The sequence below is a fragment of the Camponotus floridanus genome, unplaced genomic scaffold (assembly GCF_003227725.1).
Source record: "Camponotus floridanus strain SB8 unplaced genomic scaffold, Cflo_v7.5 scaffold12, whole genome shotgun sequence".
Lineage (NCBI taxonomy): Eukaryota > Metazoa > Arthropoda > Insecta > Hymenoptera > Formicidae > Camponotus > Camponotus floridanus.
This window is the reverse complement of record NW_020229237.1, coordinates 913,282-932,346: the sequence shown is the minus strand read 5'-3', so window position 1 is coordinate 932,346 and position 19,065 is coordinate 913,282. Positions and strand designations below refer to the sequence as shown.

At 24.6% G+C, this 19,065-nt stretch overlaps 2 protein-coding genes across 3 annotated transcripts; both read left to right on the top strand.

Moving 5' to 3' along the window:
• The first annotated feature begins 660 nt into the window (after positions 1 to 660).
• LOC105259093 (translocon-associated protein subunit gamma) lies at positions 661 to 2,092 on the top strand. Its single transcript, XM_011270833.3, has 4 exons — positions 661 to 932; positions 1,211 to 1,338; positions 1,441 to 1,532; positions 1,721 to 2,092. The coding sequence occupies exons 1-4, from the start codon at positions 803 to 805 to the stop codon at positions 1,917 to 1,919; spliced, it is 549 nt and encodes a 182-aa protein (XP_011269135.2). The 5' UTR covers positions 661 to 802; the 3' UTR covers positions 1,920 to 2,092.
• A 1,839-nt stretch (positions 2,093 to 3,931) lies between these two features.
• On the top strand, positions 3,932 to 18,027 carry LOC105258959 (very long-chain-fatty-acid--CoA ligase bubblegum). Of its 2 annotated transcripts, XM_025415383.1 has the most exons (14): positions 3,932 to 4,039; positions 13,341 to 13,399; positions 14,050 to 14,106; positions 14,436 to 14,487; positions 14,731 to 14,938; positions 15,221 to 15,355; positions 15,518 to 15,713; positions 15,794 to 15,895; positions 15,991 to 16,137; positions 16,300 to 16,775; positions 16,903 to 17,117; positions 17,228 to 17,379; positions 17,483 to 17,608; positions 17,767 to 18,027. In XM_025415383.1, the coding sequence occupies exons 2-14, from the start codon at positions 13,346 to 13,348 to the stop codon at positions 17,959 to 17,961; spliced, it is 2,115 nt and encodes a 704-aa protein (XP_025271168.1). In that variant the 5' UTR covers positions 3,932 to 4,039; positions 13,341 to 13,345; the 3' UTR covers positions 17,962 to 18,027. The 2 variants fall into 2 exon arrangements, with proteins under 2 accessions (XP_025271168.1, XP_011268855.1); XM_011270553.3 differs by lacking the exon at positions 14,050 to 14,106.
• Positions 18,028 to 19,065: the final 1,038 nt, after the last annotated feature.

Genomic DNA, 19,065 nt, shown 5'->3' with positions numbered 1-19,065 from the left:
ATGCGTATCGTAATACTGATAATTTCGTTAAAAAGGTTCCTTAGGAATCTTACAAATTCCAACAGGAACAAACAGGACTACTAATCACTACTAATCCGTCAAGAATGACAGCAAAACGAAGTGACACATACTGCTGATTGACGTTATCCAGACGTACCAACCAAACGCGAGAACGTTGCTAAAGTTAGTCATGAACTTTATCATAATGACGGATGGTAAAAAGATACAAGAGGAATTATAAATGTGAAAATATCAAACATCAAGAAAAGAAATACACTTAAAATCTTATTCGTATAATATATTAATCTAATTAATTTTAAATGAATTTTTTCAAATAAACAGATTTTTTTCAAGATGTTATTTTTTATTTTAATCTATTTTTATAAAACTGTGGTTTAAATTTTTTTTAATTTGACAAAGCAACTTATTGATATTACCCTCTCATTTTTTAGTTGTAAAAAAATATCATATATATCACTGAAAATTATAAAGAGAAAGAGAGGGAGAGAACGAAAAAATAATTTTTAAATTAAATTATTAATATAGCTACGGTCGATAATAATCATTCATGAATGAAAGCTTGGAGTGGATGCCTATAAGAGGCAGCACTCGCGTTCGATATCGATAGCAATGACGTTTCGCTGGACACGTCGTCCAAGTCCAACGTCGTTATATCACACGTTTGCATATCATTTTTACGCATGCGTATCGTTTGTTTTCATCTGTCGCATCTAGATCCCGTGGCGAACAGTTGTTTGGTTATTCGATCTTTCGCTTATTAGTAAATTAAATTAATTTGAAAATGTCGGGAAAATCTAAAGCATTTACGAAAGAGGAGGAGCTACTGCTACAGGATTTCTCCAGAAATGTCTCAACGAAATCCTCGGCGTTATTTTATGGCAATGCTTTCATCGTTTCGGCGATACCCATTTGTGAGTGCAGAAATTTTTAGAAATTTGTCTTTTAATCTTTTTATTTTTGTTATATGTTTTAAGATTTTTATTATAAAATTTTACATTGATTTTGCATCATCTAATTTAAAAAACAGCTGAAATTGGACAATTATGTCTTAAAAAAGTAAATTGTTGCTACATGATAGTCAGATTCTATATATATTTTTTATTTATGATTACATATATATTTTTTTTAATTTACTTATTAATATTTACTATTTTAATTAATATTTATTATATATTATATATATTTACAGGGTTATTTTGGAGAATACACTTAATCGATCTATATTCCAATTTAATCTCTTTTGTATTAGTTACATTAGCAAGTACATATGCTCTTGCATTGGCATATAAAAATACCAAATTTATCCTCAAGCATAAGGTATGTATATATGTACAGCATATATTTAAAAATAATGAGAATACATAATTATATAACAATGAAAATATAATTTTTGTATATATTTTATTATATATTATACAGATTGCTGTAAAAAGAGAAGATGCTGTAACGAAGGAAATAAGCCGCAAACTTGCAGAAGATAAGAAGATGAGCAAGAAAGAAAAGGATGAAAGGTATTATATTCTTTGTATACTCCTTTATATTTTTATAAAATATAAGTAACAAATCGATTAGTAATATTTTGCATTTAATATTTCCTAAGTAACCACTAGTATTAATTTGAATACAAAGGACACTATTCTTAGATTATTTTTTATTTTCTCTACATCATATATATTAATTTATAATTATGTTTAAATAGGATTTTGTGGAAAAAGAACGAAGTGGCGGATTACGAGGCAACAACATTTTCAATTTTCTACAATAACGCTCTTTTCTTGGCATTTGTTATTGTATCTTCATTTTATATTCTGAAAACATTCACACCTGCAGTAAACTATATACTTTCAGTAGGAGTTACTAGTGCAGTCTTAGCATTATTATCAACAGGATCTCAGTAATGTATATTATCTAATATATATATATATATATATATATATATATATATATATATATATATATACATTCTACTTAACTTGTTTCATAAGATTGATTCTTTGTCAATTTGATTTATCTATTTTAATATAAACACAATCATAGATAATAAACATTTCCATTTATATTAAAAAAACTATTTGCTGTGAATTATGTGTTATTTCTATGCAAAGTTAACATGTATTAAATATTACATATATACATTTAAGTTATAAAGTCAATGGCTGCATTCTGCAGAAAAGCTACTTAGCAACAGTTACAAAATGAATCTGATTAGCATATGCTTTTAGATTCAGCTAAAATTAAAAGCATATGCCAATTAGATTCATGAATTTTACAACAATTGTTAAGCGGTTTTTTCTGCTGTACACAACCATTGATTTTGTTATTCGTTGATTATCAAATTTAAAAATTGTTTACATTAATTACGAATATTGAATATCATATATATATTATACTGATGACTGACTTTTTAGTACTTTATCCATAAGCAATATCATTCCATAAAAAGATTTTAGATAGATATATATTTATTTATTTATCTTAAACTTGCTTTGGATGATGTATAATAGTGCAATGCAACTTCAAGATAATTCTATATAAAATTTTTTGTATCACATTCTAATGTACTATTCTGATATATATTTGTTGTAATATTCTGATATATATATTTTATATATATGTATATTTTACTTCAAATATTTTCTGTACCTGATAAATAAAATTATAAATGGAATATCTTGTAAATTTTTTTGCAAATTATAAATCATCTATAAAGTAAGTTTTAAGAATTATAATTGTTTTATTAATATAATTTTATTTTTTGCAATCTTGATAATAATTTAATAGTAATTTATTAGTTTATTTTATTTTAAAAAAATATAGAATGATAAAAATTTTTAAAGGGCTGATGTTCAAATTAAAGTAGGAGATTAAGAGCTGACCATTATGCCACAAATACATCTATTCATTAGAATATTTTTTTATTCAAGATTTTATATGGCTGTCAGTTAACTTTGACTCTAATTATTTCGGAAATGACTAATTTATAGAAAAAGATACTAGAAGGAAAAGATAATACTTCGCCATGTACTTATATATTACCTACGAAATATATTTAATAACTTTTTGCATACTCGAGAAATGATCCTCAGTTGCCACTTGGTTTAATGTAGTAACTCGAATGGCAAATGAGAGGCGATAATAATTCATGTTTGATTTGAATGCAATCCACAGTAAAGTATTATGTTTATTTGTAACTATTATGTTTAACTGTAAAATTAAATTACTTTAAATTATTATTTTAAGCTTAGTTTTTATATTGAATATTGGAATGAATTGTATTTCCTTTTAACATACGCAGCACGTTTCGCCTTAAGAAGGCGATAAGATTTTTTTTTTAAGAATTAGACTCTTATCATTGCTTGGACAGCAGTTTCTCAAAAAGGACAGTAGCAATAAAAGAATAACTTTTAAGGGTTATAAAAATGAAATCAAATGATGAAACAATGAAGATATATTGAAATATAATAGTAGTTCTATCCGCTATAATTTATATATAATTTGTTTTTATGTTAAAAAATTTCATCAATTTTTAACAAAGCAGCTTTGAGTTGCTAGTTTCTTATAGCAAAAAAATTATTGAGTTCAAAGGATTAAGTAACAATGATAGGTAAATACGAATTTTTAAATATTTATGTATATGCTAAAAAGTATTCCTCGTTATTATATTTTGTAGAACCAATTTCGATCTTTATTAAGGTTTTTTCAATTAACATAAAAAAATAAAATTGTTTACCGTGTTTGAGACTGATTTAAATACAGAATATAATTGGCGTAATTTGCTACAATTTTGATTCAATTTTCCGGTTGTAATTAAGAATTATAAATAAAAATTTCATAACGTTCTCCCGCTATACATATAATGCTCCAAGTGTCCATGTGTGACGTGATCGACAGAAGCAAACCAAGTTCTTTCTGAAAAGTCAGTATTGCAAGAGCTTCCATACAGTTCAGAGTAATTCACGTCCTTATTCAGAACTGTGCATGTTTATTTAACAAGTGATCGAGAAGTGAGAGCAATAAGGTAAGTACGATATAGTGAAATATATTTAAATTAAATATATTAATTAAAATAAATATGTTAATGTATAAATGTGTTAATTAAAATAAAAATGAAAATTTAAATGGTTATAAAAGAAGGTAAAATATGTGTGACAAATTGTAAATCGTTTTTTACACACGATATAGAGGTTTATATATATATATATTATATATATATATATATATATATATATATATATATATATAAAATCGCATAAAATTGTTACAATAAAGAACTAATTTAATTAACTTTTCCGTTTCTTAAAAGAAAAGAAATGCAACTTATTATTTGATCTAGCAGTCTTGTTATTAAAAAAATATTCCATATTTAATCTTCGAAATAATCTTTGTAGAAAAAAATATTGAACTTATTGCAAATTATGAGAATTGGAAAATAGCACTTAGTTAATTTTAAACAAACGATTTTCAATTTTTAATATAAGATATTAATTTACAGTTTATTCTTTAACATCGAAAATTGTGAATCCGTGACAAAAATAGGAAAATAATAAAAAATAATAGTAGTAAAGTTCTTAATCATGTGCATTTTTTTGAATTATTTGACAAAATTTGAATTTTAAAATCCTATTGTATTAATATCTATTATATGCTAATGTATTATGGATTATAAATTTTTTACATTACGTAATTTTAATAATTAGATTTCATTAATATTATTTTATTGAATTTCCACATTAACTTAGATTAATTTTTCATTTTTTATGTTTTATGTTTTATGTTTTATGATTATATATATATATATATGTGTGTGTGTGTGTGTGTGTGTGTGTGTGTGTGTGCGCGCGCGCGCGCACATATTCACACACACACACACATATATATTCACATATTCACACATAAGGAATGAAGAAGTTAGTAACATATTTATCAATAGTTTTTATTACACAAAGTTTTTATTACATGTATATGCTGATAGCTTGTATCATAACTATAAAATATGACATAATTGTATTTTAATAGTTTCTTTGACATGATTCCGCACACATACTATGGAAATTCTTTTCAAAGTGACGACGAAGGCTGTCACATTAATATTTCACATTGTACTATAATCGTTGCAATCCCATAGTCCATAGCAATTAACTTAAAGCCTTTAAGTAACATTGACCGGTTAGATGCGATCAATTTTCAGATAACTAAATAGTAATATAATGATTACTAATACTCTCAATTTATCTATTATGCTTGATATTAATATTTTTAAATATTTGGATATTCTAATATTTTAGACATATTTAAATGTGTATGATCCGTTTGATATCCTACAATTGTTATCTTTTTATATGACTTTGTTTTATATATTTGTTATTGTCATATTAAACGTCTTTGAATATGCCTTATATATGCATTATTTATATAATATTATATTTTTTACTATATTACAAGACGTACAAATATATGCGCACACTATTTGTTTTTATGATTTATAATAGATTTTTCCGATATCAAGCGAATATATTAATTGACAATTATATTTTTCTAATAGAATAATTATTCGAAACTTGCTACTGAAGAGCAAGACTTATAATAAATATTAGAGTTTCGTATAAATTTTCAAATAATTATATTTTGAAAAAGTTGCTATACATTTTTAATATTATGAAAAGAGAAAAATATGCCCGTGTGAATACGATCATATTGCTATATATAAAATGTTAAATAAATTACTTTAATTTAAAAATTATAATTGATAATTATAACAAAAATTGATGATTATATCAAAAAGAATCTAATCTGTAGATTAGATTAAAATTTAATATGATGAAAACACATCAAGCCACTAATTATTAATTTATATATTACACATAAAAATATAAAGTTATATTCAGTTTTATGTATTATAATTTTGATGAATTGACCAAATTTATAATATCTTAATTTCCATATTTAAAAATTTGCTTATGTATCGAAAATAAAAAAATATTCCTTTTTCTTAGCCTCTACATAGATATATTTTGAATTAAATTAGAAATACAATAAATATATATAACAAAAATTATGGTTTTATAAAAAAGTTATTTTAACAGAACTTATAAACATTATAAATTATTATTACATTATAAATTTATTATTCATAAAATAATCTCATTTTTTCTTTCTATTCTTGTTATATATTTTATATCTGAAAATTTATATATATATATACATATATGTGTGTGTGTTTGGATAGTATAGTAATTAATATATCTATGATAAATTTGTAGATAGTATAATAATATTATTATGTCTGAGATATTCACTTCGACATAAATTTCAATGCAAAAAATTTCATGTATTTTATGAAAATTTTACGTAATTTATAAAAATTTTATGTATTTCTCGTTTCTTATGTAATTTATATGACTGTAATGATAAACCAAAAAATTAAAATAAAACTATTAAAACAAAGAATAACTATCTGCACTGGATTTTTACTTATGAAAAATATTTTATACAAAAATTTCTAAATATTTTATGCTTTCATATATATATACATATTTTTGCGATTTTTTAAATATCATGAGATTTTATTTTAAAATGAATAAATTTTTAAAATATTTTTTATAGTGTATTTTGATGGTTATAGAAAATGGCAATGAATATATTTATGAATATTTGATGATTATGAATACATATTATTTGAATGGTTGTAATGCTGTGAAGGATTAAATTCAGTTTTTTTAAAGTAATATATGCGTAAATGTTTTTCGCTGACATTGCTATACACTGACATTGCTTTATTATTTTAATTTGCAGTTGTTACGATTCAAAGTTACAAGTCATACATCACATGTAATTAAATGTTTTTTATTTATTATGCAATTATGTAACGTCTATTTTTTTGAATGTCATATAACAAAAATCTGCTTGGAATTAATGTTATAAATAAAATATTGATATTATCTATGAATATTGAGTGATTATTCAAAGAAACATAAAATATACAAAAAATATGTCGGTCAGAAATTAATACTGCATGAAAAAACGAAGAAATATAAAATATTTTAACTTTTTTCATTAATTGTAGTTTTTTTATTGTTTAAAATTAATTTATATTTTATAAGAAGCAATGGAGAAATTGGATTGAATTGTAAGCAATAATTTTAATAGATTTTTTGTTAGTTATTAAATTCAAAAAACTTTATTAAATTAATTCCTTCATAATATGTATAAAATATGCATATTATAAAACAATTAATAATCTAATGAGGAAAAAATAGAAAGTCCGTTAAAATACAAAATCTGTTTGTAAAATAAGAATTTACTTGATGATGTAATGTGTTAAATAAAATCGGTCAATCTTAACATATGAAGTAAGATAATACTACAGTAAAATATATAGCAAAATTAATACATAGCAACATTTTTAACTAATGTAATTAACTAATATAGGACTCTTGAAAAGCACTATTCTACAAAATAAAGAAAAATATTTAAAAAGAACGAGATACATATTTTATTATAATTTGTGATTTGTTCTTGTAATTTGTAATGATGAAATGAGGAATCATTGTTTTACAATTTAAAAGATCATCTATTTTTTAAATCGATTATCTGAGCTTTGTTGATTAATATTCAAAATATTTAAAAACAAAAATATTCTTGATTTGAAATATTTTTAATTTAGATCAAAATTATATTATTATGTTATATTTGTATTGCTTTTTGTTTACAAGCTTTCTGCAAATGAACAGTATTATTCTCAATTTATTTGAATAATTAATATCTTGCTATATTTCAGATAAAGATATAAAATTTTTTTTCTGATTATATGGAATGTCATAATAATCTAAATTGCTTGTAAACGTATGTAAACAAATATATTATTTGTAAATAAATTTTTTCAAGCTTAAGAACTTAACAAGTTTAAAATTAAATTGATATGAATTTAAAATTCAATTTTGTATTATTATTAGTAATATAAATAGTCAAAAACAGCGGTAGCAAATTTTATTATGTCTATTATTTGCATCATCTGCAAAAGTGTTATGACGTTGGAGATTTTGCGCGATAACAGCACTTTTTTCATATGGCATATGTAAACTTTCTATAAAAAAAATTGTTTCTTCCTGAAGCGAAATGACAACCGGTATATTTGAATGCGAATTGTGTTTTTACAACATTGCAGCCTACGAATTAAACATAATTTATGAGTTTACGTAATACATGTCTTCAATAAATGCTAATATCTTGCGGATGCACTTTGACCATGTATCGCGTAACATGTTTATGTTTGATGCAAACAAAATTATATCGTAGTCATCACCGGTCATCCATCTCATTTCAACAAAATCTTAGCTTACTTTATATCGATATATAATATAATTGTACAGAAAATTATCGATTAACGTTTACAATGCTCAATCAAGTATTTAAAAAAAAAGCATCTCGTAAATATGTATTAATCAACTGTGTGTTACTCCAGTTATTTTTCGGCATCAGTTGTATACACTGTATCAGTTGTATACAGAGAGTACACATTAGAGTAGAAGTTTATTTATTCATATAATTAATAAATTCTTTTAATTTCAGTATTTATTGTAAATAATATGAAAAATTATAATATTCTCTTCTATAAATACTCTAACAATTTTTTTACATGAACTGAGATGTCGAAAAATATGATATAATTTACTTAGAGAAAGAAAGAAGTTATACAATAATACTAAAATAAGTTTTAGAGTTATAAAATTTGACATTTCTAGATTTTTACTTAAAAAATGCTTAATTCTTTTTATATTAAATTTCAAATGTATATATATATTGAATTTAAATTATATTTGAAATTTAATATAAGAAGAGAAAAAAATTAAGTATTTTTTTAGTAAAAATCCAGAAATGTATACATAACTTTCATCTTTATGTCCGATTTCACCGCGTTTAACTTTAATCTTACAATTAATTTAACTCACTCTTTGTCTCTTTCTAAAGCAATAGTTAAACTAAGTTAAATTAAGTATTAAAGTTAAACGTGATTGGGGTGAAAATTCAAATTAATGATATGATAACTCAGTAATTGATAATTCTAAAAATGTACATACTATAATATACAGACTAGAATTTTCGGATACGGAATGTATAGCGTTGATAGTTTATGCCAAAAGAAACAACTTTTTCCTTTGGCAAAATTGCGTTTAAGTATTACTTTTTAATAAGAGCAACTTTAGGCTAACGAATAAGCGCTTTAGATTACGCATTAATTAGCGCAGCGGGCGCACAGTTTGCGTAACGTTGGAACATATACGCTATTTTATTATTTTGCTAAAGGTTTTACAAGAAATGCGCATAATAACTAAATATCGTTATCTTCAAAACAATTTATTTAATGAAAAAATTTCCATTTGATATCATCGAAGTAATTACTAAAAGTAAAATAAGTAGATTAGGTAACATGTGAATCATTTTGATCTACACATATTAAGTTTAGAAGAACAGTTTCATTGTGTATTAGCAATTATCATATCAGAAATGGTCCAACGTATACAAGAAAATCTTATTCACAGAGCAAAAATGTGTACAAATAGAAAGTCTACATTTCAAAATATGCTTTAAGACATTTAATTAATTTTTTCAGGGCCAAATATTCTTAGAACGTTGGAATAATAATTTTAGATTAAAATTACTCACATGTTATCTAATTTATTTACTTTACTTCCAGTCATTACTTCGGTGATATCAAATAAAAAATGTTCTTTCATTATGTAAATTATTTAAATAGCGATATTTAATTATCATACATAATTCTTGTAAAACACACATATAGCAACATGATAAAATAACGTATATGCTCAAATGTTATGCAAGCTGTGCACGCCACTCCTTAATCACACATAATCTAAAACGCTTATTCATTAGCTTAAAGTTGCTCTCATTAAAAAAGTAATATTCAGACATAATTTTGCCAAAGAAAATAGTTGTTTCTTTTGTCACGAACTATTACGCTGTGCATTTCCATGCATTTTGGTATACCCTGTACATTAAAACATAAAATTTTATGATACATCGATGTATAATATATTCTTAATTAATTAAAATACCTACGCTATATATTTTAATATTCAAAATCTTATCTTTAAATAAAAAATAAGAAGCTTAATGGTGAAAAAATTAAAAATCGAAATATGTTTCAGTTTGATCATCCTGTGAAAATATCAAATTTTACATATTAATATTTCTCATATATGTATATTAATTCTTACTAAATTTCCTAAATAATTATAATTTATTGCAATTATGCACTATAAATTGTTTTTACAACATCATATTATAATAATTTATTGAGTAATATTAAACTGGTTAAATATGTAATATTTTAAATAAAAATTTTTTTCTATTTTTCCATATATATATATATATATATATATATATATATATACATTAATTTCAAAAATTATAAATATTTTATAAAACAATTGAAATATACACTTCTATAAAAAATTATATCATTTTAACAAATACATGTTTTTTTTAATATTGTTATATTTTTAATTAAGATTATTTTTAACATTATTTATAATATTACTTAGTAGTAATGGTAAATCGCATATCAATAATAATTGTTAACCCTTTATCTAAACTCGTAGTAAAATTCCATTATCAGCAATTGTATTATCAGCAATTACATAATCAGCAATTTCTCTTTTTTATTGATATATACAGGATGTATCACAATTTGCAGATGCGGAATGCGCAGCATAATAGTTCTAGTTAAACCTTTAGCAAAATAATAAAATAGCGTATATGCTCAAACGCTGTGCAAGCTGTGCACGTACCGCCCCTGATCATGTGTAATCTAAAGTGCTTCGTTAGCTTAATGTTGCTCTCATTAGAAAAATAATATTCAGATGCAATTTTGCCAAAGGAAAAAGTTATTTCTTTTGGCACGAATTATCACGCTGTACATTCTGCATCCGCGAATTCTGATACACTCTGCATAACGTGCATATACTTTTATTTTTTTTATTTACTTCATTCTTTTATTAATACTTACATTTTCATGTTATTTATAGATATATACATATTTTACATATACAAATAAATTTGTTGAACATAATATTCACTTAATAATAGATTGATTTATTTATTAAAATGTTTTTTTAATCAACAAGTTTTTTATTAACAAGTTTTTTTAATCAACAAGTTTTTTATTAATCAACAAGCTCTTACATGATAAAAAAGATGAAATATAACTTTTGAACTACGATTAATGACAAAAGAAAAAAACAATTATAAAAATGAATAAATGTGAATAAAAATTTATTGTAGTACAATTTTGTTAATGTTTATCTTATTTATTTTAAAATAACGTAATTTAAATTGACCACACTGGCAATTTATTGGTTGGTAAAGAATTACAACGTTTCGACCATGGGTTTTGGTCCTTATCAAGTGAACTACAATAATTTCTAATATTATAAACAGTAATTAAATTACAATAAAATGTAAACAAAAAGGAGAAAAAATTATGTAAATACAGTATCTTAGTTAACCAATATATAATGAGAAAAGAGGAAATCACTATGTCAAGATTCCGTCATGTCAACCTCCCGATCAAACACAAAGAGAAAGACTAAACAACCTTTAGTCTATCATAAATATTGTTTAAACTTTCAGTGTCCTTTTGTAAGTTAATCGTGTTGTCAAACTTTTTGACAAAAAACATTTCAGCAATTTCTCTCTTTCTCACATGTCTTTCATTGTGTAAAATAACCGGTATTGACCAATCGAAGTCATGATTAAATACCAATTTATTTTTGCTAATAACAGACAGATTGCTTTCATGTAATTTAATGTTGTTAAAATGTTCCTTGACACGAGTGCCTAAATGTCTTTTCGTTTGGCCTATATATGAATTATTACAATTTTACATTACAGTCTAATTTATAAACGACTTTAGTCCTGCTATTAATAGAGAATCTATCTTTTCCACGTTTAATCAATGCATTCAGTTTTTTAGGTATATTATAGACAACATTAAGGCCTGGTTGCAACGTTATTTCAGCTTTAAGCGAAACTTAAATATATGTCTGTCTTTATTTATTTAGAAAGAAAGATAAAGATAGATATATATTTAAGTCTCATTTAAAGCTAAGAATAACGGGCTAGAATAACGTTGGTGCAATCGGGCCTAAGATCTACATTTTAAAAAAATGTAACAAAGTGTAGTTGCATTATCACATTCAGTATTCATATTTACATTATCACGATGTTTTAAAAAATCAAGTCTTTTTTGAACGTAACGATTAATAATTTGAGTTGGAAAACAATTGTTGGAAAGAATCTGTTTAACAGTGTCAATATTTTTAAAATGAAATCGAATGTCTGATAATAAAATAGCGCGGTCGACAAGATTATAAATGATGTTCATTTTATATTTAAATGGATACTTGGAATGAAAATTAATGTATATATTAGAATAAGTAGGTTTTTCTATACCTATCAGTCAAAAGCCGACAAGTCAAAAGTCAGTCATCATCCGAACGAATAATCATCGTGTCCAAAAAACTAATGCAAAAATCAGACTCAGTTTCGTGTGTAAATGTTAAACGTTGATAATAATTATTGAAAGTCGATACAATCTCGTCAATCTTTGAGCGTGGAACAATGGTAAAAATATTATCAATATATCTACAACGGAACATTAAAACTCAACAAACTTAAACAATGCGTTTCTAAATCATCCATCACGATATCTGCCAAAATAGGTGACAAGGGAGACCCTATAGGGCTACCAAAAATCTGTTCATAAAACTGTCCATTAAACGAAAAACTAGTGGAATCCAAAAACCGTTTCTATCGCGTATAAAAACTGAAACAAGTTAAATTTAGTGTTAGGAGCAATGTAATTCCAACGTTTAGTAACAGCATTTAAAACTAAATCTTTAGGAATATTAGTAAATAATGCAGCATCAAGTGAAATCATTAAATCGTCATCATTAAGAAATTTATCTTTCAAATTTTTGGCCAAAGTCCAACCATCCTTAATATGAAATTTAGGTTCCAAAATCGAAATCTGTAGTATATCGTGAATGTATTGCGCGACATTATATAACAGACTGCCAAGTAATGACACAATAATCCGTAGTGAAAAACTCGTTTTAGGAATCTTAGGCAAACCCCGTTAGGCAAAAACTCGTTTTGCGAATCTTACCATAATCCCGTAGCAAGGTTACCATTAATAGAGTTTAATTTTTTATATGTAGACTCATTAATTAAATCATTACTTCGCCAAGATTTAATTTATTGTACTTATTTATTTTATTTATTGTTTATTATTATTTCAGATAAAATGTCAGCCATACAATTTCATGAAGCTACAAATGGATTTACACAAGACAATAAGGTATTATAATAGATATATATATTAAATATAGATATATAAAAAATATACACTTGAAAAATCGTCACATTTTTCTCGTCTACATCTCTTTAAAGGGATAAAGAGGGTTTATAGAATTCTCAAAAATGAGAATCTATATCTTGGTAAATGCACCAAGTAAAATATATGCATACGCCTCGTTCTCGTTTAAATTTTCGCGTATTAAAGAATTTTTAGGCATTACCATCCGTTGTGGCTCTTAATCGCTAGTTTTCTTATCGTGTTGTTTAATACATATAGAACCTAATTGCTTACAATTTATTTAATCGTCACATTGTTTTAAATTAAATCGTCATTATTTAGTTCTATCAACACTAAATATGCCTGCTTCTTTAAATCTTTTTTTGAAATTTGAATATTTATTTTTTTAAACTTTTGGCCGTAGAGAAATATTTGTATATGATATTTCATTTATATATCAATTTATATATCAATTTATATATCATTTATATATTTATATATAAATGAAATATCATATGCAAATATTATATACAAATGTCATATACAAATATCATATACAAATGTCATATTTTGACATTTCCATTGCCTCAATTTAAAAAATCTGTCATGAATATATAAGATCTCAATCTTATCACACGAATTAATAATTTTAGAAAAGAAATGATGAGAAATGCGGCAGTTTTAAGTCTCTTCTATCACATTCCATACGTGTATGTATTCATTTCATTAAAATTTCTTGCAAAACTACGTAAATGATAGTTATACTAAAGGAGTAGATATAATCATCTCTACTTAGGAGAACTAGTTTTATTTTTTTATAATTTACATGAATCTAATACATGATTCTATGCAATGCAATTTATCAAGTATAATATGTTCAAGTATAATATGTTCTTTTTAACAAAAAGATTTCATTACGAAAAAAAAATTTTTCCTTCTTTTGTATGAACGAATCTTGAATTTTCTATGAATGAATCTGAGCATCTAGCTTATATATGTAAATAAAATAATGTAAATAAAATATATATAAAATTTACAGGAAATAAATCTATCGGTCAGATATGCAACAGCTAGTGAAACTGGACTTGATGGTAATAATGTCACATATTCAAGGTTTTTAAAATCTGTATCTGACTTTCTAAAATAATCATAGCGATTAAAGTCGTATCAGCTTTAACTTATTCATTTATTATAAAATTAAGTTAATATTACTTGCAATTTTTTCTTGCAATAAAACGTGGAATACGTTCTCTTTTTTTTCTTTTGTGTGATGATTTTTCATAATTTATATCTTTTTAATTGCATTATATAAAATGTTGTTTAAACATTTTCAGGACCCGATCAGGTATTGGCTACAGACGTAGATACTACGTGTGAAGCTAAAGGTAAAGTGCGGATAAAATTAGATAAGAATGGATACAATTCGTGCATACCTATGTCAATTCCTGGAGTTTTCATGAAAACAGCAAATCGTTATCCTGATCATATTGCGTTGGTCTCTAGTCCTGGTATCGATGGCAAGAGGACTATGTATACTTATCGGTATAAATAAACTTTGTGATAATTCTTTTTATCTAAATTATTAAATAATAAAATTATTATAAAATCTAATAATACGATGTTTAAAATTCTTTTGTTTTTGAAATTTTTTAATTATACTTTAATTGTACTTTAATTTACGAGATATAAATTAATTATATATCTTTTCGTTTTATCTCTTATTTTTTTCACGAATTAATTTGTAATTAAATTCAACGAATTTGGCAACTACATTTAATATGATAAACAGTACAATAATAAAAAATGCATCAATCTTTATTACAGAGAATACGAACAGGCTGTAAGGACTGTCGCTAAAGCATTTTTAAAATTAGGTTTAGAGCGATATCATAGTGTTTGTATATTAGGATTCAATAGTCCGGAATGGTTCATCACCGATCTTGCAGCTATATATGCTGGGTAAGATTCTGATCATTATATCTAATAGCACGTTATACATGATTTATATTACTAATTTTATAACGATATGACAATAAAATATCACATATAATGTTTTTAACAGTTATTTTACAGTTTTTTAAAATTGATTGTTTAAATAAATGATTTATTGTTTTGTTTTAGCGGATTTGCTACAGGAATTTATACCACAAGTTCTCCAGATGCATGCCAATATTGCGCCGAACATAGTCAGGCAAATATAATAGTTGTTGAAGACACGAAACAATTGGAGAAAATTTTACAAATAAGACAAAATCTGCCTAATTTAAAAGCGGTTGTCCAATACAATGGTATACCTACTGAAAAAGATATTTTAAGCGTGCGTAAATCGATTATTATTCAATATTTTTCTCTTTTTTTTACTTAGAATATACGATTTATTATATTTGTATTTTACAGTGGAATGATTTATTGGAAATAGGTAAACAGGAATCAGACAGTAAATTACTATCTGTGTTAAAAACAATTGGAGCAAACGAATGTTGTACTTTAGTTTACACGGTATGTTAAATTCATCTCAATCAATCATTTATATATATGTAGAATTTAAATTTTGTAGAATTTTATTTTTTCATAATTTACAATTATTCCTATAGTCAGGAACAGTTGGAAACCCGAAAGCTGTAATGTTGAGCCATGATAATCTCTTGCACGATGTACGAATGATATTTTCCGCGATACAAGTAAATGAAAAATCGGAGATTGTAGTTAGTTATTTACCATTATCTCATGTTGCAGCTCAGGTGAGATTTTTCGAAATTTCATATACATATTTTAAATGAAAATATTATTGTGTTAATTATTATATATCTAGATACATAACAATTAACACAATAATATTTATCACGATATACATGAGGGGAAAATAGAATTCGTAATAATGTATTATTCTATTAAAATTTCAGCTATGTGATATTATAGGAAGTGTACTTGTAGCAACTACAGTATATTTTGCGGATAAAAACGCGCTCAAAGGTTCGTTAGTAGAAACGTTGGTTGTGGCGCAACCAACTCTTCTATTAGCGGTACCGAGAGTATGGGAAAAGATATACGAAAAAATGCAAGAAAAGGCACGCAGTAACGGAGTAATAAAGACCTATATAGCTAGATGGGCAAAAGCGCAAGGGCTTCATTATCACACAAATAAAATTAATGGCGTGGATTATAAAAACTGGAGCTATATTTTTGCAAAATGGCTTGTTTTTGATAAAATAAAGGCAGCATTGGGTCTACAGAAATGCCGAATATTTGTTACTGCAGCAGCACCTTTAAATAGCGATATTAAAAAATATTTTTTAAGTTTAGATATACCTATAATAGAGGCATACGGAATGTCTGAATGTGGTGGTGGCCATACATTAAGCAATTATACAGAATATAGGTAAATCGTATTTTCCTTCATTCTTTTATATTGTATTTACGGTGAAAAAATATTCGCTTTCGAAAAAAATCTAATATTCATATATCTTCAAAAATTTATATACGTATTCAAAAATATTTTTTATTAGATTAGATGGTGTTGGAACTACTTTATCTGGGGCATATACAAAATTGGATAATATAGATGAATATGGTGAAGGGGAAGTCTGCATGAGCGGACGACACATATTTATGGGTTATTTAAATGCACCAGAGAAAACTGCAGAAGCTAAAGATAAAAATGGTTGGTTACATAGTGGTGACCTTGGCAAAATAGATTCAAATGGGATTTTGTCTATTACCGGTAAAACATTGTTTTCAATAAATACAATAAATACAATTAACAATCATCATTATATAATAATATACCTATTGAAAATAATCATATATATATTTCTGTTTACGTATTTGCAGGTAGAATAAAAGAACTTATAATCACAAGTGGAGGAGAAAATATATCACCATTAAATATTGAGCAAGCAATATTGTCAGAGTTACCAGCATTAAGTAATGCTATGTTAGTTGGAGATAAAAGAAAATATTTGACAGTTCTTGTCACACTTAAGGTATAAATATATAGAAATAATATATGAAAAATGTAAATAATAAATGTATATAATAAATGTAAATTGTCTTATAGATTATTAAATATTTATATTATGTTTTTAGAGCAATATGAATAGCGAAACTGGTGAACCTTTAGATACACTGAATCCTAGCGTATTACAATGGGCAAAATCTATTGGTAGTAATGCAAAGACAGTTACAGATGTCATAAGCTCTCATGATCCACTCGTAAGTTGGATTAAAAAATTCATAATTGTATCTTATGCATATGTTAAACGATTAAAATGAAATTTATATCTCATTGCATAGAAAATAATCTTATAAAATATGTTATACAATATGTTTTAAGTTGAAATATATGTTATAAAATATATATTTCCTTTCAGATATATAAGGAAATCGACAAAGCGATCAAAAGAGCAAACGAGCAAGCTATAAGTAATGCTCAAAAAGTACAAAAATTCGAAATTCTTCCACATGACTTTTCTATTCCAACTGGTGAATTAGGACCTACATTAAAGCTTAAAAAGAATATAGTTCTGAAAATGTATGCTGATTTAATAGATAAAATGTATCAGTAAAATCCACTATATTCTGTTATATTGTTATATATTTTGATTTATTTTGGCGTTTATAATAAAAAGTTCCTTATCTGTTCATATTATCCATTTTTTTATAAAATTATTGTATATTCTGATATACAATATTATAAACGCAAAAATAAATCAAAATATATAGTAATATATTTATTAAACATTATATAAGCTTTGATATATGCAAAATTCAATATTTCCAATATTTTATATAGATATTTTTTAAATAGATATACTCAAAATAATATTGAAAAAATAATATTGTATTAAACCAATGCAAGTTTGTTATATATAAATATAATATAAATGGGATTATGTATTTTGAATTATCTATAAGACACAATTAAATACCAATGAATCACACACATTTGTATTTACATTATATGTAATCTAGATTTTTTACTATAATTGTAAATATTTTTAAATTATTAATAGTTACACATATATAATTTTTATTAATAGTTACACATATATAATTTTTAAATTTACTATTTAAAGAAGATTATATCCAAGTATAGCATTTTCAGTAATATTGCTATTTCATTAATATAATTTTCACTCACAAATAAGTATCATACTTAAATAAAATGTAATTTATGTAATATTTCAATAATTGTGCTAAAAAATAATTTTATGTAATGATATACCTATTGGAAATAATTATATATACATGTGTGTGTGTGTGTGTGTGTGTGTGTGTGTGTGTGTGTGTGTGTGTGTGTGTGTGTATGTGTGTGTGTGTGTATGTGTGTATTGTACTTGTGATTAGAAGTTCTTTTATTCTATAAATATATATATATATATATTATATAAATTTCTATACATATTTAGAACTTATAATCACAAGTGGAGAAGAAAATATAGTGAATTAAATACTGAGCAAGCAATATTGTCAAAGTTACCGGTATTAAGTAATGCTATGATAATTAGAGACAAAAGAAAATATTTGACAGTTCTTGTCACACTTAAGGTATAAATATGTAGAAATATATAAATGTAAATTGTCTTATAGATTATTAGATATTTATATTAATTTAGTTATTAATTAGTTTTTTAGAGTAATATCAATAGCGAAACTGGTGAACCTTTAGA